The following is a 24,221-nucleotide window of genomic DNA, read 5'->3' as shown; positions in this document are numbered from 1 at the left end:
GGATCACTGATCATCAGTAATACAGGCGCGACATAGCAAATTACCAGCAGTAGCCTCATAAACGTGCGTCCGCCAGACCTTTGGAAGCATAATTTTTCATCCTTTCCCGTTAGAGTCGCGAGACACCGTCCTATGTGGGGAAAGGAGGAGAGAGGGGGGGGGGGGGGGGGGGGGGGGTGCAGGAGAAGGGAGGGGAGCGAGAAAGAGGGAGGATGAGAGGGAGAAATTGAATGAGGGACAGAGAGTGAAGAGAGGAGAGGATCCTCCAAAAAAACTAAGCAAGCGAAACTGCAGAGCGAATGTGCACTGTTCTAGCGCCGCACTGGTTTCTTTCCATTCACTACGCATGGCTGCGTAGCTCCTTTCTCATCAAGTTTTGTGTCATAAAGTTCTGTGGCGGAGGCAAGGGGGTCTCTGCTGTGAAAGATGGACCATTTAAAGAGGACGGCGGCGTGCAGGAGAATACAGCTATTTCTTATAATAATGTTCCACGCAACTACGGCACAAGCTGGTAAAGTATATGTTGGAATGCACCTGCTAATAAACAAAGTGATCGTTTCATTGTATGGATTGACATGGGAGGTGGACCCTTTTATTCATTTTCTTTGTTGATAATAGGCTACAAAATGTCATGTTCGGTTAACTTGCTACCCCATGTCTTTATAGAATGTTCTGGACACTTCAACAGAAACCAAACAAAAGTATATACGGTGTGAATTCGGTCGCAACTTCGCACTCGTTAATATTTTGTTAGCCGCATAATAATGTAATTGTAAAAGGCTCCGTCTGATCTCATTGGATATTTGACGATTCTGGATTGAATTTGTCCACTGGGTTGCTCCGGCTCGGGATTAATTTCGAAAGCAGTATTTAATGATTTGTTAAACCCCTTAAAATAATACAAATGGTAACTATTCTCCTCGCTGTAATTTTGGCATTTTAAAGTAAAAAAAAAAAAAGTAAAGCAAAAAATGTATAAATCAAGAAGTCTAAGTTTTATAAATCAAGCATTATTCATAATGTATAGCCTATTCTGTGCGTCACTGCGCATTGGCGGTGTGTGATGGATGGTTACCTCAGTTTGTCAAATTCCTCTCATTACAAGTTAATCATAATAATTTAGCATCGTTTTGTTTTTGCATATTAATGTGTCCTCTAACACATGTCCATTCTTGTATGCTTCATCCATTTGGATGTTGGGCTCAGTTTTCTCTGTGAGTGAGGAGGGAAGCGATTACCTCTGGAACACTGTCATGTTTGCGTTTGCTCGTGACCGGCGTCGGTTTACTGTGAAACGGTTTAATGTTGGTTTTAGAAGGAGGTGAATGACAGAACACTGACCGACCTGAGTAGATTAAAATTCTTGTCATGGAGCTGTTTTAAAAGGTGCTCACATAGGCTTCACGAAAAGGAGCTTGGTGTGACTATTCATCATAAAAAAACTGTCTTCGAGCCATTTGCTAAACATGTATTAATTCATAACACATTTTGTTGTTTGTCACAGTGTTGTTCTTGTGTAATTGGTATGGTATGATGGAGATGGAGCATTTCAGTTTCCTTATTAACCTTTATGCCTAACTTTATTCCTTTGATATTCTAGATCCAGCTCATTAATATAACATATTTTAATAGGATTAGGGACTATGGAGGAAATAAGGTATTATCGAGAATTTGGGTTTTGGGTTTAGACCAGCTGCGAAATTAGTGTATGCACACCCTGATTGGAAGGAGCTGATTTCTGTTGCTTTTAGTTCTGGAGCCATGACAACATGCCTCCATGTTCTACCTACATAACAAAGATATGGTGAGGCCTGTCTATGTTTGTGGCCTGATTACAGGCTTATGGGCATGCTCAGCTGCCACTGCAGGTATGAAGCCATTATACATTGCCTTCGGAAAGTATTCAGACCCCTAGACTTTTTCCATATTTTATTAAGTTACAGCCTTATTCTAATATTGGAAGAAAGAAAAAAATCCACAACAATCTACACACGATACCCCATAATGACAAACCCGAAAACAGGTTTTTAGAAATGTTTGCTAATTTATAAAAAATAAAAAACAGAAATACCTTATTTAAATAAGTATTCAGACCCTTTGCTATAAGACTCGAAATTGAGCTCAGGTGCATCCTGTTTCCATTGATCATCCTTGAGATGTTTCTACAACTTGATTGGAGTCCACCTGAGGTAAATTAAATTGTTTAGAAATGATTTGAAAAGGCACACACTTGTGTATACAAGGTCCCACAGTTGACAGTGCATGTCAGAGTAAAAACCAAGCCATGAAGTTGAAGGAATTGTCCGTAGAGCTCAACAGGGTTGTGTCAAGGCACAGATCTGGGGAAGGGTACCAAAACATTTCTGCAGCATTGAAGGTCCCCAAGAACACAGTGGCCTTCATCATTCTTAAATGCAAGAAGTTTGGAACCACCAAGACTCTTCCTAGAGCTGGCCGCCCAGCCAAACTGAGCAATCGGGGGAGAAGGGCCTTGGTCAGAGAGGTAACCAAGAACCCGATGGTCACTCTAACAGAGCTCCAGAGTTCCTCTGTGGAGATGGGAGAACCTTCCAGAAGGACAATCATCTCTGCAGCACTCCGCCAATCAGGGCTTTAAGGTAGAGTGGCCAGACGGAAGCCACTCCTCAGTAAAAGGCACATGACAGCCCACTTGGAGTTTGCCAAAAGTTACCGAAAGACTCTCAGACCATGAGAAACAAGATTCTCTGGTCTGATGAAACCAAGATTGAAATCTTTGGCCTAAATGCCAAGCATTACATCTGGAGGAAATATGCTGGTGGCAGAATCATGCTGTGGGTATGTTTTTCAGCAGCTGGGACTGGGAGACTAGTCAGGATCGAGGGAAAGATGAACGAAGCAAAGTACAGAGAGATCCTTAATGAAAACCTGCTCCAGAGCGCTCAGCACCTCAGAATGGGGAGAAGGTTCAGCTTCCAACATGACAACGACCCTAAGCACACAGCCAAGACAACACAGGAGTGGCTTCGGGACAAGTGTCTGAATGTCCTTGAGTGGCCCAGCCAGAAACTGGATTTAAACCCGATTGAACATCTCTGAAGAGACCTGAAAATAGCTGTGAAGCAACTCTCCCCGTCCAACCTTACAGAGCTTGAGAGGATCTGCAGAGGAGAATGGGAGAATCCCCAAATACAGGTGTGCCAAGCTTGTAGCGTCATACCCAAGAAGACCCGAGACTGTAATCACTGCCAAAGGTGCTTCAACAAAGTACTGAGTAAAGGGTCTGAATACTTATGTACATTTAATATTTCAGTTTTTTTTATTTAACAAATTTGCCAACATTTCTAAAAACCTGTTTTTGCTTTGTCATTATGAGGTATTGTGTGTAGATTGATGAGGGAAAAAAAACAATTTAATCAATTTTAGAATAAGGCTGTAACGTAACAAAATGTGGAAAAAGTCAAGGGATCTGAATACTTTCTGAAGGCACTGTATAATACTACCAATAAAAACTTCAGATGACAGTTTGAACTGAGAGTCTGAACTCAACTAGACGTCTGCCACACTTGGGCTATTAGGCCTGCCATGAGCAGCAATAAAGCTACGCCCTCTGGTAGTGTTTTTTTCAGTGTCTTAGACCTGCAACATTTGACTGTTTCCTTGCAGGTGCTCCATTATAGAGGCTAGACTTTACCGCCAAATGCTTACTTATTTGAGACCCTGTTGTTTGTTGGTGTGGTTGGGTTGTCTGTAATGAGGGGTGATATTGTGAGTCAGAGAATAGTATGATGGCTTGAACGTGTTGGAGCTGTGGGGAATTGTATGGTCTTGCTCTACTGTGCTGATATGACAGTACAGGATAAGTGATGGTGTTTGATAATGTGTGGACTGGGCCAGTGTGAGTGGGAGAATGTTTTCACATGTGCCTGGGAGAGCATCAAGACTGTGCTTTGTAGTCATGTTTGACGACAGGAAGAGAGACATTCTTGCACACGTCCACAGTTTGTGACTCCTCTGTTCCTCGGCCCCTTCACATTTTTTCAATCTCTCCTTTCTTTTCTCTTATTTTTCTTTTGCTGTTAAAAGACACAGGAAAGAGGGGGTTTGTTTAGATTTCATATGCTGCATCTCCTCCTCATCTACATTCTCCTCCCTCCCTGTGTCCCCCCCTGCCTCCCCCCACCTTCCCCATCCTGGCAGTATGACAGAGGGGAATTCACGCGTGCAGTCCCCTCTCTGAATCCCATTTGATCCTGCCGCCTTGCTGTTCCTGCACCAGACTCCCAGAGGAGAGGACAAGTCATGTTCCTCTTTGATCACGCTACAAATGAGCCTGGGAAATAGAAACCAATGAAAAAAGAGGACCATTTTAGAAAGGAACTAAAAAGAGGAGAGGAAAGTTTGATGCCTGTTAGTGCTATCAGCATCCGCTGTCACAGGAATCGTGTTCCTAATGGAAAGATTTGAAACATGAAAAGATGCTGACGTGCTTGTTAATATCTCCACCTGAAACAAAGACATGTGTCCCCTGTTCTGTTGGTGTGGATCTTGGCAGGCATTTTGCCTTTTTTCTGCAAAACTGTTAGAAATAGGAATCCCCTGACATCCAATATGTGTAAATAATATCAAACATCTCTGTCAAAAATCTATGCTAAGCAATAAACATCTGGCTTCCAGAAACAGAACAAGAAGAAGCACTCCTCCCCCAGCCCAGCTACGGGTCTCTATGTTTCAGAGCTGTAGACGGCTCATTCCTCTCTCAGAAGAATGGGGATTGAGGCCCTTTCTGCACAAAGAGACCCATACGGAACAGTCCCCTCTGTCTGTGGTGTCCTCCAGCCTGTCACACAGGCCTTTATTCCAGGTCAAGCCTTATCAGAGCCATACATCATATCTTAACCTCCTAGGGAATCTTGACAGTTAGTTAGCTATCTGACCAGAACCATCTGCAGTCTTATCTTAACAATATACAAGTCAAATTATACAGATGGCCTGGCTGTTTTAAATGGGATACAACATCCTCTTCATACGGCCCAGTCAGTGTCCATTACTGTAAGCACTGACACCAGGTAGTAAACTTTAACAGGGTATAGTGCAACGTGAACCACAGTAAATCAGCTTTACAATAGCAAGAAATGCATCAAGTTATCGTCAACAACTGAGTGGAGTGAACAAAGAGAAACTGCCTGTACAACAGTGGAGGCTGCTGATTGGAGGACGGCTCAGAATAAAGGTTGGAACAGAGTGAAAGGAATGGTATCAAACACATGGAAACCATGCATTTGATGTATTTGATACTTTCCACCTACTCCCCTGCAGCCATTACCACGAGCCCATCCTCCCCAATTAAGTTGCCACCAACCTCCTGTGCTGTACAAGTACACATGTGCAATGCATGTAGCATGTTTGTGAAGGGTGGGAGTGGCATGTTTTGGTTGCGGGAGCTCTGGTATTGCACACCATGCTAACTCAATGTTAAGATGTTTGAGAGAGTGATTGATTGTAAGAATTGACTGGAATTTGTTGTATTTGTGTGTGTGTGTGGTGTGTGTGTGCGTGCGTGCAAGTGTCTCTGTGTGTGTGTCCGTGCGTGCGTGCGTGCAAGTGTCTCTCTCTCTGTGTGTGTGTGTGTGTGTGTGTGTGTGTGTGTGTGTGTCCGTGTGTGTGTCCGTGTGTGTGTGTGTGTGTGTGTCCATGTGTGTGTGTATGTATGTCCGTGTGTGTGTGCTGTGAGTGTATAGTGGACAGAGAGCCCCGGGGCAGGTGTTTCCTCTATGGGGCCAGCAGCAGTAGGCCAGTCTGGCCCTCATCTCATGCAGTGAGTAAACATCAGCAGAACAAACTGTGGAGCTAGAAGAATGTCAGGGTGACGTGCGAGGAAGGGAGATGTGGAACCAAACTCAAATCTGTCCAGACAACACACACTCTCCACTCACACACTCCTCCACGCACATACTGACCCTTAGCCTTGCCACTGAGATTAGCTTCTGACCCACATTCACAACTCACAGAGTAATCACTGTTACAAATATGCAAAGAGGTGGCAATGTAGAGACAAAACCGACCTGAATGAGACTGTTATTATGAGTGAGCTTGTACTCTACAGAACAGAATGGACTGATAGCACATCAGTGAAAGAACCCACATGCTCAGATCCGTCAGGCTCACACATGTTCTGTCCGTGTTCCTGAGCTGTTGGAGCGTGGAGGAGTGTGTGTGTGTATTGTGTGTGTGTGTTGGAGCATGTAGGAGAGAGGAGAGCTAGGATTCAGCAGCATAGCAGCAGGCGGAGGATTCCACGTCGGTCTCCCACACAACCAACGGTTTGAATGGCTCCCAAGCTCCCCAGTGATAACTCAAAGCAGACCCAGTGCTAGCCCCTGTCCCACATTTGTGTTGGAAGAATTCTTCGAACACAACACATTCCTCTGTCTCTCCATGTAAACCTTTTAACAAACCCCGTTCACTTGATAGTGGACATATCGTATTCTCCGTTCCTCCGTTCCTCTAGCCTATCTCTCCTTCTCTGTTTGAAAGTGAGTCAAGAGTGGGTTTCCCAGACAGGCCGATGATAGACAGACAAATGGACAGACAAGGACGGAGCAGCAGATTGAGTAGTCGACACAGACTGAGAGGCACAAAACAAACCACAATGTTATGTGTGTGAGTAGGACTATGTGTGTGAGAAGGACTATGTGTGTGAGAAGGACTATGTGTGTGAGTAGGACTATGTGTGTGAGTAGGACTATGTGTGTGAGTAGGACTATGTGTGTGAGAAGGACTATGTGTGTGAGTAGGACTATGTGTGTGAGTAAGACTGTGTGTGAGTAGGACTATGTGTGTGAGTAGGACTATGTGTGTGAGAAGGACTATGTGTGTGAGAAGGACTATGTGTGTGAGTAGGACTATGTGTGTGAGTAGGACTATGTGTGTGAGTAGGACTATGTGTGTGAGAAGGACGATGTGTGTGAGTAGGACGATGTGTGTGAGAAGGACTATTATGTGTGTGAGTAGGACTATGAGTGTGAGAAGGACTATGTGTGTGAGAAGGACTATGTGTGTGAGTAGGACTATGTGTGTGAGAAGGACGATGTGTGTGAGAAGGACGATGTGTGTGAGTAGGACGATGTGTGTGAGAAGGACTATTATGTGTGTGAGTAGGACTATGAGTGTGAGAAGGACTATGTGTGTGAGAAAGACTATGTGTGTGAGAAGGACTATGTGTGTGAGTAGGACTATGAGTGTGAGTAGGACTATGTGTGTGAGAAGGACTATGTGTGTGAGTAGGGCTATGAGTGTGAGAAGGACTGTGTATGAGTAGGACTATGAGTGTGAGTAGGCCTATGAGTGTGAGTAGGACTATGAATGCTTATTCAAACTATATTTAGAATGTGGTTTAAAGTTGATGGATGTGGACATGAGTGTGTGTGGTGGTGTGGGAGCATGTTTCTGGCGTGCCCCTGCTCTTTTGTTCCCCCTCCCCTCGCCTCAGCACCTTTGCTGTCCACACCACAGTGACCCATGACTTATAGAGGTCAGAGGTTAGTCTTAGGGTCATTTGATTTTTAATTCTAGCCCCTCTTGGAGGTTCTGAGCGATGCTGTCTGTGCTGTTCTAGACATTTTCTCCTGACCCTCGTTTCCTCACTTTTACTGCCCATTAATCTGTTCTCACTTATTACCAATCACCAACTGTTATGCAGAAACATCACTGAGGACTTTTAATGCAACATGGCATGCTAAAAGGATGAAGCAAAGGATTATGTAGGATTATGAAGGCCTGTGTCCATATACAAAGGCTTGACTTCCATATTTAAACATCTGGTAACATCTGCGTAATATGCAGATAAAGGCAGAGCGATCTGCATATCTCAAAACATCACACAGAACACCAAATCATATCTGGATTCAAATTTGTTTTCTGTCAAATAGTTGGTGCAATTGAATCAGTTGGATAGACCCTGGCCCCTCTGTCTGGCTCTTCGGGCAGGCACAATGAAACTCTCAAAGTAGTTGAAACAAACAAAAACTCTAATGCATATCCCAAACGATCCCACATTACACCCAGTGCAACTGGAACGGTTTCCTCAGCGCAGGGTGTGATGCTCTGGGAAATATCCTCAGCCAAGTTTGTTACTGCACCGTGAAAAAAAAAAAAATCACCTTTATTTAACCTGGTAGGCCAGTTGAGAACAAGTTCTCATTTACAACTGCGACCGGGCCAAGATTAAGCAAAGCAGTGCGACACAAACAACAACACAGAGTTACACATGGAGTAAACAAACGTACAGTCAATAACACAATAGAAAGAAGAAAAAAAACACCCAGGGGTGAAAGTAAGCTGGTACGGTCCGGAACAGCGTCCCGGATAAATAAATATTGGGGGTACGCCGTACTGGTAGAACGTGAACCTACACAATAATTATCACAAAATGCCAAGAAAATATTGACCATTACACCCTTATTTAACATTACCGAAAGTCAGCCACATGAAAAATGAGAGAGTTGACTTGAAACCCGGGGGTATAAGCTCCAAATTGGGTTGTGGAGGAGATGGGTGACCTATACCGCGATGCGCGTGGACAGCAGTGGACCCAATTCAGGCTACAAGTTCAGGCATAATGACAATCTCAGTCATCTCAGATGCAATAAATCCAACTACTAACAGATTAGATTTGTTTAGAAAAATATGTATGTTATTTATGTTTGTGTAGCATAATATTAATCAACAAATCAATGTACATGCAAAAACAAGTATTGAAACAAATAATTCTGAAAATCAACCAACAAATATGATAATAATAGTTAGTAATAATAGTCATTTTACTCAACAAGCTTGTTTAAGTTCAGCTCACTTCGAGCAGAACTTGTTGAGTAGACAAACTTTGACACATGAGCTCAAATCCTTGGCCTTTTGAAGTCCCCTCAACTCACAGAATAACGCTGATAACACAACTGGTTAAATGGGCTTTTAAACAGTACGGCCCTGATGCTCAGATGGAGAAATCCCCCGTTCATAGGCGTGATTGTGTTTGAACAATGTTAGAATTGTTGCCTTTTTTTTTTCCAGGAGTGGAAGTGGTGTGTGACTCATATCAGAGGGAAAGAAATGTCTTCAGAGAAGAGGTTGAATAGAGACCACTCTGATTACATGTATGTTCATGCATGATGCATGGTAGAGGTTGTGGTGCTCAGTTGTATGCAGAGAAAGAGAGAGAGGTTTAGTAGCACACTATGAAGCTGCTGAGAGTGTCTTCAGAAGAGCCGTCGAGGACTGAGAACAAATGATGCCAATGTGTGATAGATATGTGGAGATAGTGGCCAATCTTCCTGCCTGCAGGACGTATGTGAAGGGTGTTCAGTACATGTAGCATCGCGCTATCACACTATTGTTGTGTAACATTAGCAGTGGACAGAGGGAGCTCTGTGAGCGAGGCTGTGTTAAGTGAGGCCTACCGAGGCCTGTTCTGTCTGTCAGCCAGGGCCGAGGAGAGGAGGACTAGAGAGGACAGTACTAACTGCCGTAGGGGAGACATGTTGTTCTCAGACACACACTGGCTGAGTGATTCATGGTCTTTGAGAGGAGGGGAACAGCAGGGAGGACCAGAAGAGGAGACACACAGACGGGAGGAAGAAGACCCAAATGTCACACGTGGGATGTGTGCTGTACACTCAGTGCCATGCTCGCTAGATGAGTGCTGGAATTTGGTGAGTGTGGAAAATATGTACAGTATGGCTGAACTCTGACCTTATGCGGCACTGGAAAGCATATTGTTCTAACAAAGCACTCCTTTATCTCTATTTCTGCATGGCCACAACCACACATACAGTAGAATTCACATCACTCCAGTGTAATGTAGGTAGATGTGGTATATATATCACTGACTCAGTCCAAGCTAGGGAGATCAAACACACTCTACACGTAATGACTCCAACAGGTAAAGTGAGGTAAGGATTATTAGGAGGTCTAATGAGATTCAGACAGGTGATGCTGGTGAAGGAAGCATCGCTGCAGGACAGACAGGTAGATGACAGACAGCACCAGTCCTGAGGAGTCAATCACTGTTGATGTTGGGGCGGCTCCAGACCTCACATGGCCTCCTGCCAACAGCTCTGCTCGCCCAGGGATGCTTTACGACACCAGGCCAGGGGAAAGGAGAGGAGGAGAAGGAACATTCCCCAGGCCTGTGTAAATTCCCCCATGGAGCAACTGTAGCTGCTGTACTGTGTGAACAATGGTGGCTCTGGGACAGTAGGGTAGGAGGTAGGGAGGGGTAGGGTGGTGGGGGTGAGAGGTTAGCACTCAGCCGTCCATCTGTGTCACTGCTGTGTTTGATTAGCCTCTGTCTGTTTGTGGTCGTTGGGATGTTATATCCCTTTTATCCCCTCACTGGTGAATTCCTTCCTTCTTGTTCCCAGAATGCTAGAGATTATCTGGTCTCTGTCAGATATCGGATTCCATCCTTTGCATTTGTATTGATTGCCGTCCAAAATAATTGGATGTTTCATATTCATTTGAATATTTCTGAGTCTTTAGCTATAGTTTGTCCTGTGTAGGCTGTCATTGTAAATAATAATTTGTTATTAACTGACTTGCCTAGTTAAGGTTCAATTTAAAAAAAATATATATATATCACACGTGGGATGTGTGCTGTACACTCAGTGCCATGCTCGCTAGATGAGTGCTGGAATTTGGTGAGAGTGGAAAATATGTACAGTATGGCTGAACTCTGACCTTATGTGTAACAAAGTTCTGTGGAGTATCTTTGTGTGTGTGTGTGTGTGTGTGTGTGTCTGGCACCTCATTGTGAAGATTGTTTCTTTCAGAAGAGGAATTTCTCCTGCTCTTCTCATTGTTTTCCCACATGGCATTGCACATTTAGACTCCTGTCTGAGGTCAAAGGTCAGATAGAAGGCTCTCTGTACATTAGTCATGTGGATGTTATGTTTGGTTATGTATGCTGTGTTGTGTTATACATTAGTTATACTTTACATAATATTTTTATGCCAAACAACTCTATGCACAAGGACTGCATTTAACAATTTCCAGCGACCACGTTTTAATGCGACCACGTTTTCCAAAAATATCTGCTCCAAATGAAGATTCAAAGATGTTTGCAGAAAGAATGGGATGTCAACTATGACATGGCACCTTGAGTTTGAAAACATATATTTTGGTTATTGAACTACAGTTTGTGAAGTGGATTTAAATACGGTAACATCATGGGTCCCTGATCTATACTACTCAGAAATGGAGAATTACGAATATGAATGTCATTCTCCTTACATTCTCCTGGACATCACAGCGCAGCACAGCACAGCACAGTAGAGTAGAGTTCAGTACAGTGCAGTAGAGTAGAGTACAGTGGAGTATAGTTCAGTACAGTAGCATACAGTACAATATACTGTACTCTACTGTACTATAATTCTACTTTTCTTTACTGTACTGTATTGTACTATACTACTGGATTGTATTGTAGTGTACTCTACTGTGCTCTACTCACTGTACTGTAATGTACTGTACTGTGCTATCTTAAAGATATGTGGGTTCTTGGTAATGGAATTACAAGACAAAATATTGATATTAGTTGGAAGTGGTCTTTACGTCAACTTTATTGCATTTTAATGTATTTCTAATACATTTTAAGACTTTTTTGCTAGATGTTTCCAAAGAAACATCTTTGACAAGAAATCAAAGTCTTTACTTTTGCCTAATTTTTAGGATAAAAACGATTGAAAAATGTATCTATGCCTCATTTCCCCAAAATATAGACTCTTAGCTTTCATTTGACACCCAAAGTGATATGCTCCTATGAACTTCATGTTGATGCTCATGGGTCCTTTACATGGAAATGCTCCGTTTGGACAAGAGCCTTGAGGATTGGATAGTTTGGACAAGAGCCTTGAGGATTGGATAGTTTGGACAAGAGCCTTGAGGATTGGATAGTTTGGACAACAGAGACCATGTGATTGAAGAATTTGAACTAGAGAACCTTTGGGATTGGATAGTTTGGACAAGAGAGCCCAGGGGATTGAAGAATTTGGACTAGAGAGCCTTTGGGATTGGATAGTTTGGACAAGACAGCCTATAGGATTGAAGAATTTGGACTAAAGAGCCTTTGGGATTGGATAGTTTAGACAAGACTGAGTAATTGAGTTATTGTTGTTTTGAGTCTGTCTGTAACACAGCACTCCAAAGGCCTGTCGTAATTAGACCCATGCTGCTGCAGATTAAAATGCTGTTTTGGCTGTTCAAAACATCATTGCCTTATGACCTGTGTGTGTGTGTGTGTGTGTGTGTGTGTGTGTGTGTGTGTGTGTGTGTGTGACCAGCTTGACCTGATAAATTATTCACTGGTATTTACTTCTTGATTCACGGCAGGGCAATTAGGCTGGATTTGAAAAGACATCATAAATGTCTATGTGTGGGCGAGGGCAGGCGAGGACTGTGGGAATGAGCATCTGCATGAGTAAGGCTGTAAGGCTGTCACTGTGTGCGTACGCTCAGACAGTTGTGTTTGTTAGGAGCAAGCAGCAACTCCTGTAATTAAATCATTTATAGGGATTGTTTATGACTCCCATATCAAAGTAGAATTTAAGCTGCTTTGTCTTACGGACCTTTAAATCAGTACCTGATGTTTTCCATTGTGTTTCAGACTCAGTCTGGATTTAATTCACAGCTTAACCTATTTACAGTGCAGCCTGTTACCATTCTATGGGTGCTCTGTGGGTGAGATCTGAGCTGCTGTGAATAAAAGGTCTCTGCTATGCAAATAAATAATGCCATAAAAGCTAACAGGGTGTTTTTCTGCAAGCAGCGAGTGGGCACTGGTTAATTCTCACCACATGTTTAATTAACAGAGAGAAGAAAAGTAGAAAGTGTAGCATGGGGAGAGGAGGGGAGAGAAAGAGCTACAGGGGGCAACTTCAATTTAGGATCCTCTTTTTAAATGGCTGGAATGCTCAATTCTGCGTTGCCAGCGTTGCCAGTCTCCCCATAAGCTGTGTGTGTGTGTCTGTGTTAGGGCTGGAAATGGCCAGGGACCTCACAAGACGATATTATCACAATACTTAGGTATCGATACAATGATTTGCGATTTTCACAACTCTATATGTATTGCGATTCGATACTGCGTTTTTATTGCGATTCGATGTTCCAACATATTGCTTTTCATCTGTCTGCTGCAGAGGAACGAGAGAGAGCATGAGAAAATGAGTTTTGATCAGTTAGGGAAGTAAAGTATTGAAAACATGTTGGCTCACTGTTTAAAAAGAACAAGCTGTAGGAAGAAAAATACTTTTGGCACAGGTACAGCCAGCTGACAAGAGCTGGCTAAGGCTACCTAGCAAAATCAAAATAAATGACTAATTGACTGCCAACTGTAAATAAACTACAGGCATGTTTTACTTATCACCGAAGGGGTGAACACACAGCAGTGTGAACTAGTACATACTTCTACATCTTTTATTCCCATGTTACTTCTGAAAGAGTTATCTTTGTGTTTATTCCTGATAAACACATTGTAACTGGATAAATGTGTATTGCACATGCCAGTGAAACGTTGTGAATGGGAGAGATGGTGAGAGAGGTGTCTTGCTGTGGGATGCTGGCTCTAGGCAGGTGTCAGCTGTCAGGTGTGTTCCAGTGTGTAGTGTACAGCAGGATTATACAGTAGGCGGAGTCATGGCTGGATCCCATAATAATAGCCCCGGAACAGAAGGCCACCTGCAGGACTGCTGCTTTCAGCACTGAGTGGGCCTGTCTCTGTCTCCTCTAATCCCCCCCACCACACACACACACACACACACACACACACACACACAGGTTCCCACCAGCTCCTCCGAACTGGCAGTTCTCTCTGCTGTAAAGAACACAGCCTTCCACCACTAAGTGTAGCCAGACAGCCAAATATCATATCGGTGACTGTACTGGTTGAAAACAACATGCTTACAGCTGCTGTGAGAATCCTAAGGTCCAAAATGATGATGATTTAGTTTTTCCCTCAAATGTCTGAATATCATAAGCGGAACTGAACAGAAATTTGGACAGATAGCTTATAAAAATCTGTTCGCTTGGCTTTAGTTTCAGTACAAGGTGTGAAGACATCATATTTCTCATATGAAGTATGTGTTATTGTATCACTGTGTACTGACGTGTCTCCTTCTCTCTCGTGTGCAGCTGATCCCATCGATGTGCTGCAGGTGCTGGAGCTGTCGGACCACATGGCGGGGGTGTCCATGGAGGCTGGCCTCTGCACCAGCAGGAAGGACATGGAGGAGACAGACATGGCCTATAGAATAGACAAGAAGATCCAGCTCAGTGCACCCACCAAACAGCTCTTCCCAGGTAACAACAATCTGTAGAGATGTAGTTCACATCCAATGTGTCTGGGTTATGGTGTATGTGTGGTAATTGCAGTGAATCCTAAGCTTCACTGTAACACAACGGACCTGACTTTGTTCTCCCTCTTCTCCATGGGCGTAGTTCTTAGGGTGTAGTAGCACAGGCCATTATTATTATTCATTGAAGTTCAGATGTGTGATATTGTTATTTTGGGAGGGGCAGTGTGTCTTGCCAGTGTGGGAGTCCCCAGGGTGGTGTGTCAGCCATACAGTCAGTCAACACCTACTGTGTTCTCCACTGTATGACTGACTGTATGACTAAGTGTATGACTGACTAATTTACTGACTGTATGACTGACTGTATGACTAACTGTATGACTGCCTGTATGACTGACTGTATGACTAACTGTATGACTGACTGTATGACTGACTAAATTACTACATGACTAACTGTATAAATGGGTGTATGGCTGACTGTATGGCTGACTGTATGGCTGACTGTATGACTGACTAAATGACTATATGACTAACTGTATGACTGACTGTATGACTGACTAAATTACTATATGACTAACTGTATAAATGGGTGTATGGCTGACTGTATGGCTGACTGTATGACTGACTAAATGACTATATGACTAACTGTATGACTGACTGTATGCCTGACTGTATGGCTGACTGTATGACTGACCTTATGACTGTATGGCTGACTGTATGACTGACTGTATGACTGTATGGCTTACTGTATAAATTACTGTATGACTGGCTGTATGACTGACTGTATGACTGTATGGCTGACTGTAAGGCTGACTGTATGACTGACTAAATGACTGTATGACTGGCTGTATGACTGACTGTATGACTGTATGGCTGACTGTATGGCTGACTGTATGGCTGACTAAATGACTGCATGACTGACTGTATGACTGTATGGCTGTATGGCTGACTGTATGGCTGTATGACTGTATTACTGACTTTATGGCTGACAATTTGACTGACTGTATGACTGACTGTATGACTGTATGACTGACTTGAATATTATTTAATTGGATACAGAAATTGCATCCTGCCAGCAGGACACCTGTCGACAACTTCCAGTGAAATTGGAGGGCGCGCAATTCAAATAAATAATCATAACAATTATGGATATTAAACATTTAGGTACATACAAGTGTCTTATATCGGTTAAAAGCTTAAAGTCTTGTTTATCTAACTGCATTGTCCGATTTACAATAGGCTTTACAGCGAAAGCATGCCATGCGATTTTTTTGAGGATGGCTCCCCACATCAACATATTTTTCCACCGGCACAGGCTTCATAAAATCGCAAATAGAGATTAAATTATCACTTACTTTTTGAAAATCTTCCTCTGATTTGCAATCCAAAGGGTCCCAGCTACAACATGTATGGTCATTTTGTTAGATAAAACCCTTCTTTATATTCCAAGTCGGCGCTGTCGATTTGAGTAATCTACTCGTTTAACATACAGAGAAAGGAATACAAAAAGCTACCACTAAACTTTGTTAAAACAAGTCAAATACGTTTCTATTTAATCCTCAGGTACCCTAAAAGGTAATTAAACTATCATATTTCATACGGAAAGAAGTATGTTCACTAGGAAAGCAAAATTATCATGTGCGCGTCCTCTTCATCGCACGCGTACAGACTGATATCCAACTCTGGCTCCTAGTACTAAAACTCAAAGTTCTTCCTCGATTGGGAAGAAACAAGCCTGAGACCTTGAACAAAGACTTTTGAAATCTAGTGGAAGCCATAGGAATTGCAATCTGGGAAATGCCCCTATGCTTTCCATTGTAAGAGCATGGGCTCTCCCCAAAAAATTCTGGTTGGTTTTTCTTTGGATTTTTTCCTACCATATCAATTGTGTTATAGTCTCATACAATATTTTAAAGTTTCTAAAAACTTCAAAGTGTTTTCCATCCAATGGTACCAATTATATGCATTTCCTGGCTTCTGGGCCTGAGTAACAGGCAGTTTACTTTGGACACGTCAGTCAGACAGGAAGTGGAGAAAAATAGACCCTAGCCTGAAGAAGTTATGTATTTTTACAAAAAAAACAGTGTCGTGAGCAACATTATTTTAACACATCAGAGAACAACAGAGTAGAAAAGGTCAACCATATCATCCACAACAATTGTTCCTCCTTCCCCCCCAGACTCGTTGTTCCCTGTGGACTTCTCCCTGATGACAACAGTGAGGGCAAAGAAGGACACCCAGTTCTTCCTGCTGTCTGTGTATGATGAGCAGGGTGTACAGCAGCTGGGGCTGGAGGTGGGCCGCTCGCCTGTCTTCCTGTACGAAGACCACCAGGGACAGCCCTCCCCGGAGCTCTACCCCATCTTCAAGAAGATCAACTTGGCTGATGGAAAGTAGGTACTAACCCTGGCCTGATGTCCTTGGCTCTTGACGGGGACTTCTTCTCAAAACCCGAACTCTGTAGCCCCTGATTTATGATTGACACATATTGTCATGATTGGGTGAGATTCACCTGCATCGTATCATTTGGTTGGCCATTGGGTATCACCGTTACCTGACCCAAAATATGCAGTTTCCTCAGTATGTGATTTCACTTGGCCATACTTAAACGTGGCACACACATCTCACACAATGTGCTTGACCCTAAGTGTCCTGGAGCCATAGAGGACACACATAGATCACGCTAGTACCATAGAGTTCTTGGCTCACAATACAAGGTCAATGGCTTGACTTGACCCTGTAAAATACTACAATGTGATTCAATGCATTTGACCTTAGAAAACCCTTCCTCAGAATACTGCATACAGGTGGTGCCTCCTTCTAACTGAACCCAAGTGACCTACATTCAACCTGACACTTCATATTGCTACTTCTGCATTATAAAGATATCACTACACTGTACTAATCCATCTCTACCTCTCTGTCTGTCCAGGTGGCACAGAATAGCCTACAGTGTGGAGGGCAAGTCAGTCACCCTGTACCTGGACTGTGAGAAGGTGCAGACTCTGGAGTTACTGAGAGGGGACAATCCCCTGGTCAGCACGGAGGGGGTGATCGTGTTTGGAACACGACTACTGGACGAGGAGGTGTTTGAGGTAGGACACCAGGGCGAGGGAGTCAAATGGATCTCCACGCCGTCTTATTCTAGGCCAGGTCCCAGGCTGATGTGGTGTTGAGTCCCAGGTTGTGTATGTCGTTGTCCAACTGGTTGGATGACCTGGTTCTCGGTCTTCCTCTTGGGCCTGGCCAGTAGGGGGATGATTCCTTCAGTATAATGGCAGGCTCCAGAGGTGGGATTGTTCTGACCAGGTGGCCGAACAGTCGGAGGCACGAGACTCTGACCAGGGAGGAGACGGGGTTGGTCCATCTTTTGACGTATTGTGGAGTTCTGGATTTTATTTTTTTATTTTTTTTATTTCACCTTTATTTAACCAGGTAGTTGAGAACAAGTTCTCATTTACAACTGTGACCTGGCCAAGATAAAGCAAAGCAGTGTCGACACAAACAACTACACAGAGTTGCACTTGGGATAATCAAACGTACAGTCAATAACACAACAGAAAAATCCATATACAGTGTTTGTAAATGGAGTAAGATTAGGGAGGTAAGGCAATAAATAGGCCATAGTGGCAAAATAATTAAAATGTATCATTAACCCCCTGAGTGATAGATGTACAGATGATGAATTGCAAGTAGAGATACTGGGGTGCAAAAAGCAAAAAAAATAACAATATGGGGATGAGGTAGTTGAGTGGGCTATTTACAGATGGGCTGTGTAAAGGTACAGTGATCGGTAAGCTGCTCTGACAGCTGATGCTTAAAGTTAGTGAGGGAGATATGTCTCCAGCTTCAGTGATTTTTGCAATTCGTTCCAGTCATTTGGCAGCAGAGAACTGGAAGGAAAGGCGGCCAAATGAGATGTTGGCTTTCGGGGTGACCAGTGAAATATACCTGCTGGAGCGCGTGCTACGGATGGGTGTTTCTATGGCAACCAGTGAGCTGAGATAAGGCGGGGCTTTACCTAGCAAAGACGTATAGATGGAGCCAGTGGGTTTGGCGCCGAATATGTAGCGAGGGCCAGCCAACGAGAGCATACAGGGGCTTTGGTGACAAAACGGATGGCACTGTGATAGACTACATCCAATTTGCTGAGTAGAGTGTTGGAGGCTATTTCGCCCAAGTCAAGGATCGGTAGGATAGTCAGTTTGACGAGGGTATGTTTGGCAGCATGAGTGAAGGATGCTTTGTTGCCAAATAGGAAGACGATTCTAGATGTAATTTTGGATTGGAGATGCTTAATGTGAGTCTGGAAGGAGAGTTTACAGTCTAACCAGACACATAGGTATTTGTAGGTGACGACATATTCTAAGTCAGAACCGTCCAGAGTAGTGATGCTAGTCGGGTGGGCAGGTGCGGGCAGTGATCGGTTGAAGATTATGCATTTAGTTTTACTAGCATTTAAGAGCAGTTGGTGGCCATGGAAGAAGTGCGGATGTGGTCGCGCCATGCGATGCCTAGTATGCGGCAGAGGCACTCGGAGTCAAAGGCGTCCAGGCAACATGTGAGGTCCAGGGTGAGTGTCCATGACGTGTGAGGTCCAGGGTGAGGGTCCATGACGTGTGAGGTCCAGGGTGAGGGTCCATGACGTGCAAGGTCCAGGATGAGGGTCCTCACGCTGTGGGGGGGTGTAGTCTTCCCCAGTGATAGTCCACCTTAGAGGTTGCCTACCTTAGAGGCAGCCTTGGCTTCATCAGCAAGGGTGTCATGCCACTTCTGTTTGTCCCTTATTCTTATCTCGTAGTTTTCAAGATGGTCCAGGGTCAAGTCAACCTGGTCCGTCTGAGTAGAATATCATTTTTGTTGAGGTTTCGCGGCAGTAGCTCTCCGGTAGCTTGCTCTGGATGTGGTATCAAATACTGGGATCATCTACACTGAGTGTACAAAACATTAGGAACACATGCTCTTTTCATGACATTGACTGACCAGGTGAATCCAGGTGAATGCTATAATCCCTTATTGATGTCACTTGTTAAATTCACTTCAATCAGTGTAGATGAAAGGGAGGAGACAGGTTATGTGTATGTGTGCCATTCAGAGGGTGAATAGGCAATACAAAATATTTAAGCACGCTTTTGAACTCGGGATGTGGTAGTAGGTGCCAGGCACACCGGTGTCAGTGTGTCAAGAACTTCAACGCTGCTGGGTTTTTCACTCTCAACAGTTTCCTGTGTGTATCAAGAATGGTCTATCACTCAATGGACATCCAGCCAACTTGACACAACTGTGGGAAACATTGGAGTCAACATGGGCCAACATCCCTGTGGAACGCTTTTGACACCTTGTAGAGTCCAAGGCCCGACTAATTGAGGCTGTTCTGAGGGCAAAGGGGGGTGCAACTCAATATTAGGAAGGTCTTCCTTGTGTTTTGTACACTCAGCGTATATGAGCCGTTGCCTGGACAATACCGGGAGTAGGTTAGCACTCTGACTTAAACCCTAATGCAATATCCCTACCATAAATTCTACTTGTAGCCCTGAAGAAATTATTTTATTGAGGCATGAATGAGATGCTCTAAAGCCACAACGGACGAGATTAAAATAACCATTATTTCCATGTGAACTTAATTCATCAAATATGTCTGTTAAACCAGTGAAGATATTTACTTGCTTCATATATTAGCTGAATATTCTGACATGAACCCGCAGGGGATCCCGATCCCACTTGTTTTAATTCGGATGACTTTCTCTTCTCATAACCTCATTTCTGTCCCGGCCCATGCAAATGAAAGAGATGGCACATTCCATCACATACTCCACTAATTGTGTTCAGTTTTGAACATGCAGGCTGGAGCAGTATGTATTGTTGCTGTAAGCTTTAATGGGGTGTGAATGGGAGGGGGCGGAGAACGGTTGAGAGTGGAGCAGCAGGTAGGGGAGGACTAGGTTGTTTGCGGAAGGCAGTGGGGGGTGGGGGCAGGTACTGTTCAGACATGATCTGCTCTGGCCACATCTTTTCTACTGTGATCAAATACCTGGAAATGAAACTCAACATTTGTATTTGTATGAGTGAGTTTGGATGTTTTGGAGAGTGTGTGGTGCTAGATGTGTTGACATTTGAACAGACAGCTTTATATTTTGACGTTTCAGAGTGTGCGTGAGTGTGAACATGTGTCAATGAATGTGTGAGTGTTGTTCATGCCTGCTGATTGGGAGGATTGATCTTGTGGGAAGAGGAATTTCCCAGTCGTCAGTGTTTATCCCTACAGCGACACTCGTCAGGGCTGCTGTCCTCATCATTATCCCTGAGTAGCTGTGGAGGGCAAAGGTCACATATTTAATGATGGCTTGGGTTGTTTGAGCTAGGTGAAAGTGTTTGGAGAAATGACCACGTCATTATGGAACCTTAAAATTGAAATGGACACTGAACAGTGAGTTATGATGTGTAGTTAAATATGTGAATAATATAGTGTGTGTGTGTGTGTGTGTGTGTGTGTGTGTGTGTGTGTGTGTGTGTGTGTGTGTGTGTGTGTGTGTGTGTGTGCCATACATATGTGCTTTCAAATCAAACAATAAAAAGATAAATGAATTCCAAGTAAAGCTCATATTCTTTTATTTTCATTTCCCTAACCCTGTTCCATAAGTCATTCCCAATGTCTCTCCCAGGATAGTGTGCAGGCCTAGTCCATTGTAATTCCAATGCAGCTCCACTCTTAATTCAGTAGCCTCCAGCATAAAGAGAGCCGAGTAGAGCAGCAGTCCTATCTCTGCTCATGTCCGCAGACCCTGAGACACAGAGAGGGAGAGTAGGAGGGGGTCACAGAGCACACACCATCCCATCTCTCAGGCCCCTCAGGGTACCATCCCAACACAGACTTTGCATACTTGAGACATTGGAAAAGTACAGAGGAAGGGTTATTATCTGGCCCTAATGGGTTAATGTGCACAAACTTCAGTCTTCTTCAGTCTTCCACCCTCTCAGAACCAGGTGTCCCCTGATGTTCTCACGTAGACAATAACTATACAATCTCCCTCTAGCCAAGCCCCCACACAATAACCTCCACTTCCGCTGATGGCTTAACTTTACCTCAACTGCTTCTCCTACTCCATAAGTAAAACTTAATAGCCTCCAATGCAATTAGGTTCCTCCTCCCGCTCATACTTTAACAGACACCCCTCTATCTCCCAAATAAAACAGTCTTCTTTCTCCAATTAAGCAATGCTTACCCTGAACATTCCTTACATAAAACAACTGTAAAGAGCCATTTTCACCCCAACCCCATCTTTCAAAACATCCCATTTATCATTCCTCAGGCTGCAAAAAAAAACATCCCTTTGACGTCTTTATGACTAATACCCGTCAATTATCAACATTCTCTTTAGCATTCTCTCTGCTCTGCTCTCTCTGAAGAGCCTAAGTGAGTCAGAGGCCAGCTCATGTGTCCCATGTTGAATGGCTGTGGGTCAGGGTTGTGTTGACCTGGATGAGGCTGGTGCTGGGGGAGAGGTTAGAGGTTGGCCTTGTTCGCAGGCCCGTTCTGTTCCCAGGACCTGGTTCTGTTCCAGGAGGGATCCAGAGGGCCAGTGTTCCGGCCCAGTTCCCCCAGCGTGGGAGAACATAGCGTGGGAGCTTGGGGACGGTGGTCAGCCCCTAATGCCTCTATTGCTTCCAGATTGCCTTCAAATGACTGTTGGTGTTGTTTACACACGTGCAGAGCCACGGACACAAGAATGTACACGTAAATACTGTACGCACACACACACACATACTAAAGCAATCATTTAACTGTCCACAAGTCTGAATGGATTATCTGGGCTCTCTGTGGGCTGTTTGTGTGTTTTTGCCACGTCTAACACTTAGATATGATCCAGCCCAGTGTTTATGTGTGAACAACATCTGACTGTGTCTGTCTGTCTGTCTGTATTAGTCATTGTATTATTGAGTAATCAGGCCTCTTTAGAAAACATTCAGAGTTTTGGTGTTGGTTTGGCTTGATGTTGGGTTGTTATCAAGCGTGTCTTAAAAGGGCAGATTTGATATTGTAAGAGGAATCTCATGGATAGCTGGAGAGATTGGAAATGCTGCATTAATTAGTCAAGCTCTGTCTGTTGTAGATGCATTTCTTCCTTTCTAATGATTGTTTTCAGATGTTTTGACATCTGTTGCCCTGCAGGCTAGTAAGAAGCTGAGTATTTCTTCTTGTTTACTGTAGTGAGGTGAGGTGTAGTCATATTTAGTGCAGTATGTGTTGTTGTTGATGTTGTTGATGTTGTCAAGCAGCAAAGCTGGTAATACCCTATTGTATTTCTTCTGGTTCATTATTATTATACTGGATTCTTCCCCCAAGGAAAATAACATGCAAATTCCCCTGAGATGGTAAGTCTAGGAGGGCACAACTTGGCATGATGGTAACGGCCCGTGGGTCACACCCTTTCATGCAATCCCATGCAAATTTGCCACATTGTGGCACTATAACAAGCGATTGAAAATGCTACATTTTAAAGCTCATGCTACTCACCCTGTGTGACGGAGGGTCATGAAATTTGGTACATAAATACATATAAATCAGACACAGATAATCGTATACAACTTGGTACATATGTTCCAAACATGGTTTAGACTCAACATATGAAAGCACATTTAGATCAACCACATGGTGGCGCTATAACGGGCACAAATTTATATGTCTTGATCTGTTTGACTCAGAGTGATGAAATTTGGCACACATGCTCAGGGATATTAGTCTAGCTAACGTGTAAAGTATGGTTCATTTTGGCACTGTTGGACAGAAAAAAATCATTAATGCAAGCTCATTGGCTCATAGCAGCCATATTGTTTGAGCAAGAGTCCTGCAAAATGGAAGAAGCCACTTAAAGTGGTCAATATCATAAAAAAATAGTTCAAAATACATTCAACTCATATAGCATGAGATCTGATTGATTTTTCGTTCGGATATTTACGAAGCGTGGTAAGGAGTAGAGTACAGCTCATCCTTGGGCAATGTGTCCAATTTGTCTTGATGGTGGCACAGTGGGCCCACAGCTTGAACCCCGGCATTGCTGCTTGCAGCTATATTCATTGTTGCTGTTGTGTATAAACCTGTTGGTCCTATTAGCCCAGAGAGACTGTATAACAGTGCTACAAAGGAGTGTTTGATGAGTCCTAGTTCAGGCCAGTTCTAGACCGTGTTTATGGAGTGAGAGCTCATTAGTGGAGAAGAGATGAAGTCCGTTCACTGTGGCTTTAACAAGGTCTTAATAAGGCCTTAATTGGCTGCTATGAAAGGGAAAAGGGAAAAGAGAATACCACAACTGAATGTATTCAACTGAAATGTATCTTCCGCATTTAACCTAACCCCTCTGAATCAATACCAGCTAACTAGCACCACTGTGTGACTGTGACCTGATGCTGTTTGTTGGTTTTTGTCATCAGCACTTCAGAGGAGGAACTGTATTTTTTATTGAACCTTTATTTAACTAGGTAAGTCAGTTAAGAACCAATTCTTATTTACAATGACAGCCTACTGGGGAACAGTGGGTTAGCTGCCTTGTTCAGGGGCAGAACGACAGATTTTTACCTTGTCAGCTCAGGGATTCCATACAGCAACCTTTCAGTTACTGGCCCAACGCTCTAACCACTAGGCTACCTGCCGCCTCGCTCCCAGACTGTGGTCTAAGTCATCTACCCACATCTACCCTCCTGAGATATTTGCAGCCACTGTAATGTGCTGATAGAGGGATAAGGATGACTCCATGTCTAGAGATGTGCTCTGTGGCTCTGTGGCTCTGTACTGTAATGCTGTACATCTGCTGTGCAGGGACTGTGTAGTCACGAAGCTGACCAGCCGGCCGGCACCAGCTAGGGGGAGCGGGGAGGGATACTGTACAAAAGGTGGAACAGGGCCTT

General features: G+C 43.7%; 1 protein-coding gene across 3 annotated transcripts in view; it reads left to right on the top strand.

The window, feature by feature from the left end:
- Positions 1 to 212: 212 nt before the first annotated feature.
- Positions 213 to 24,221, top strand: part of LOC110538970 (collagen, type V, alpha 3a) — an 89,588-nt gene continuing 65,579 nt past the window's right edge. For all 3 annotated transcript variants that reach the window (XM_036938398.1, XM_036938396.1, XM_036938397.1), the window contains exons 1-4: positions 213 to 511; positions 14,158 to 14,325; positions 16,498 to 16,711; positions 17,251 to 17,413. In XM_036938398.1, the coding sequence (XP_036794293.1) occupies positions 427 to 511; positions 14,158 to 14,325; positions 16,498 to 16,711; positions 17,251 to 17,413 (630 nt within the window). In that variant the 5' untranslated portion in view covers positions 213 to 426. The remainder of the gene's footprint in view (positions 512 to 14,157; positions 14,326 to 16,497; positions 16,712 to 17,250; positions 17,414 to 24,221) is intronic.

The sequence above is a fragment of the Oncorhynchus mykiss genome, chromosome 12 (genome assembly GCF_013265735.2).
Source record: "Oncorhynchus mykiss isolate Arlee chromosome 12, USDA_OmykA_1.1, whole genome shotgun sequence".
Classification (NCBI taxonomy): Eukaryota; Metazoa; Chordata; class Actinopteri; order Salmoniformes; family Salmonidae; genus Oncorhynchus; species Oncorhynchus mykiss.
Note: the sequence above shows the minus strand (reverse complement) of the source record. Positions and strands in the feature narration are given on the sequence as shown.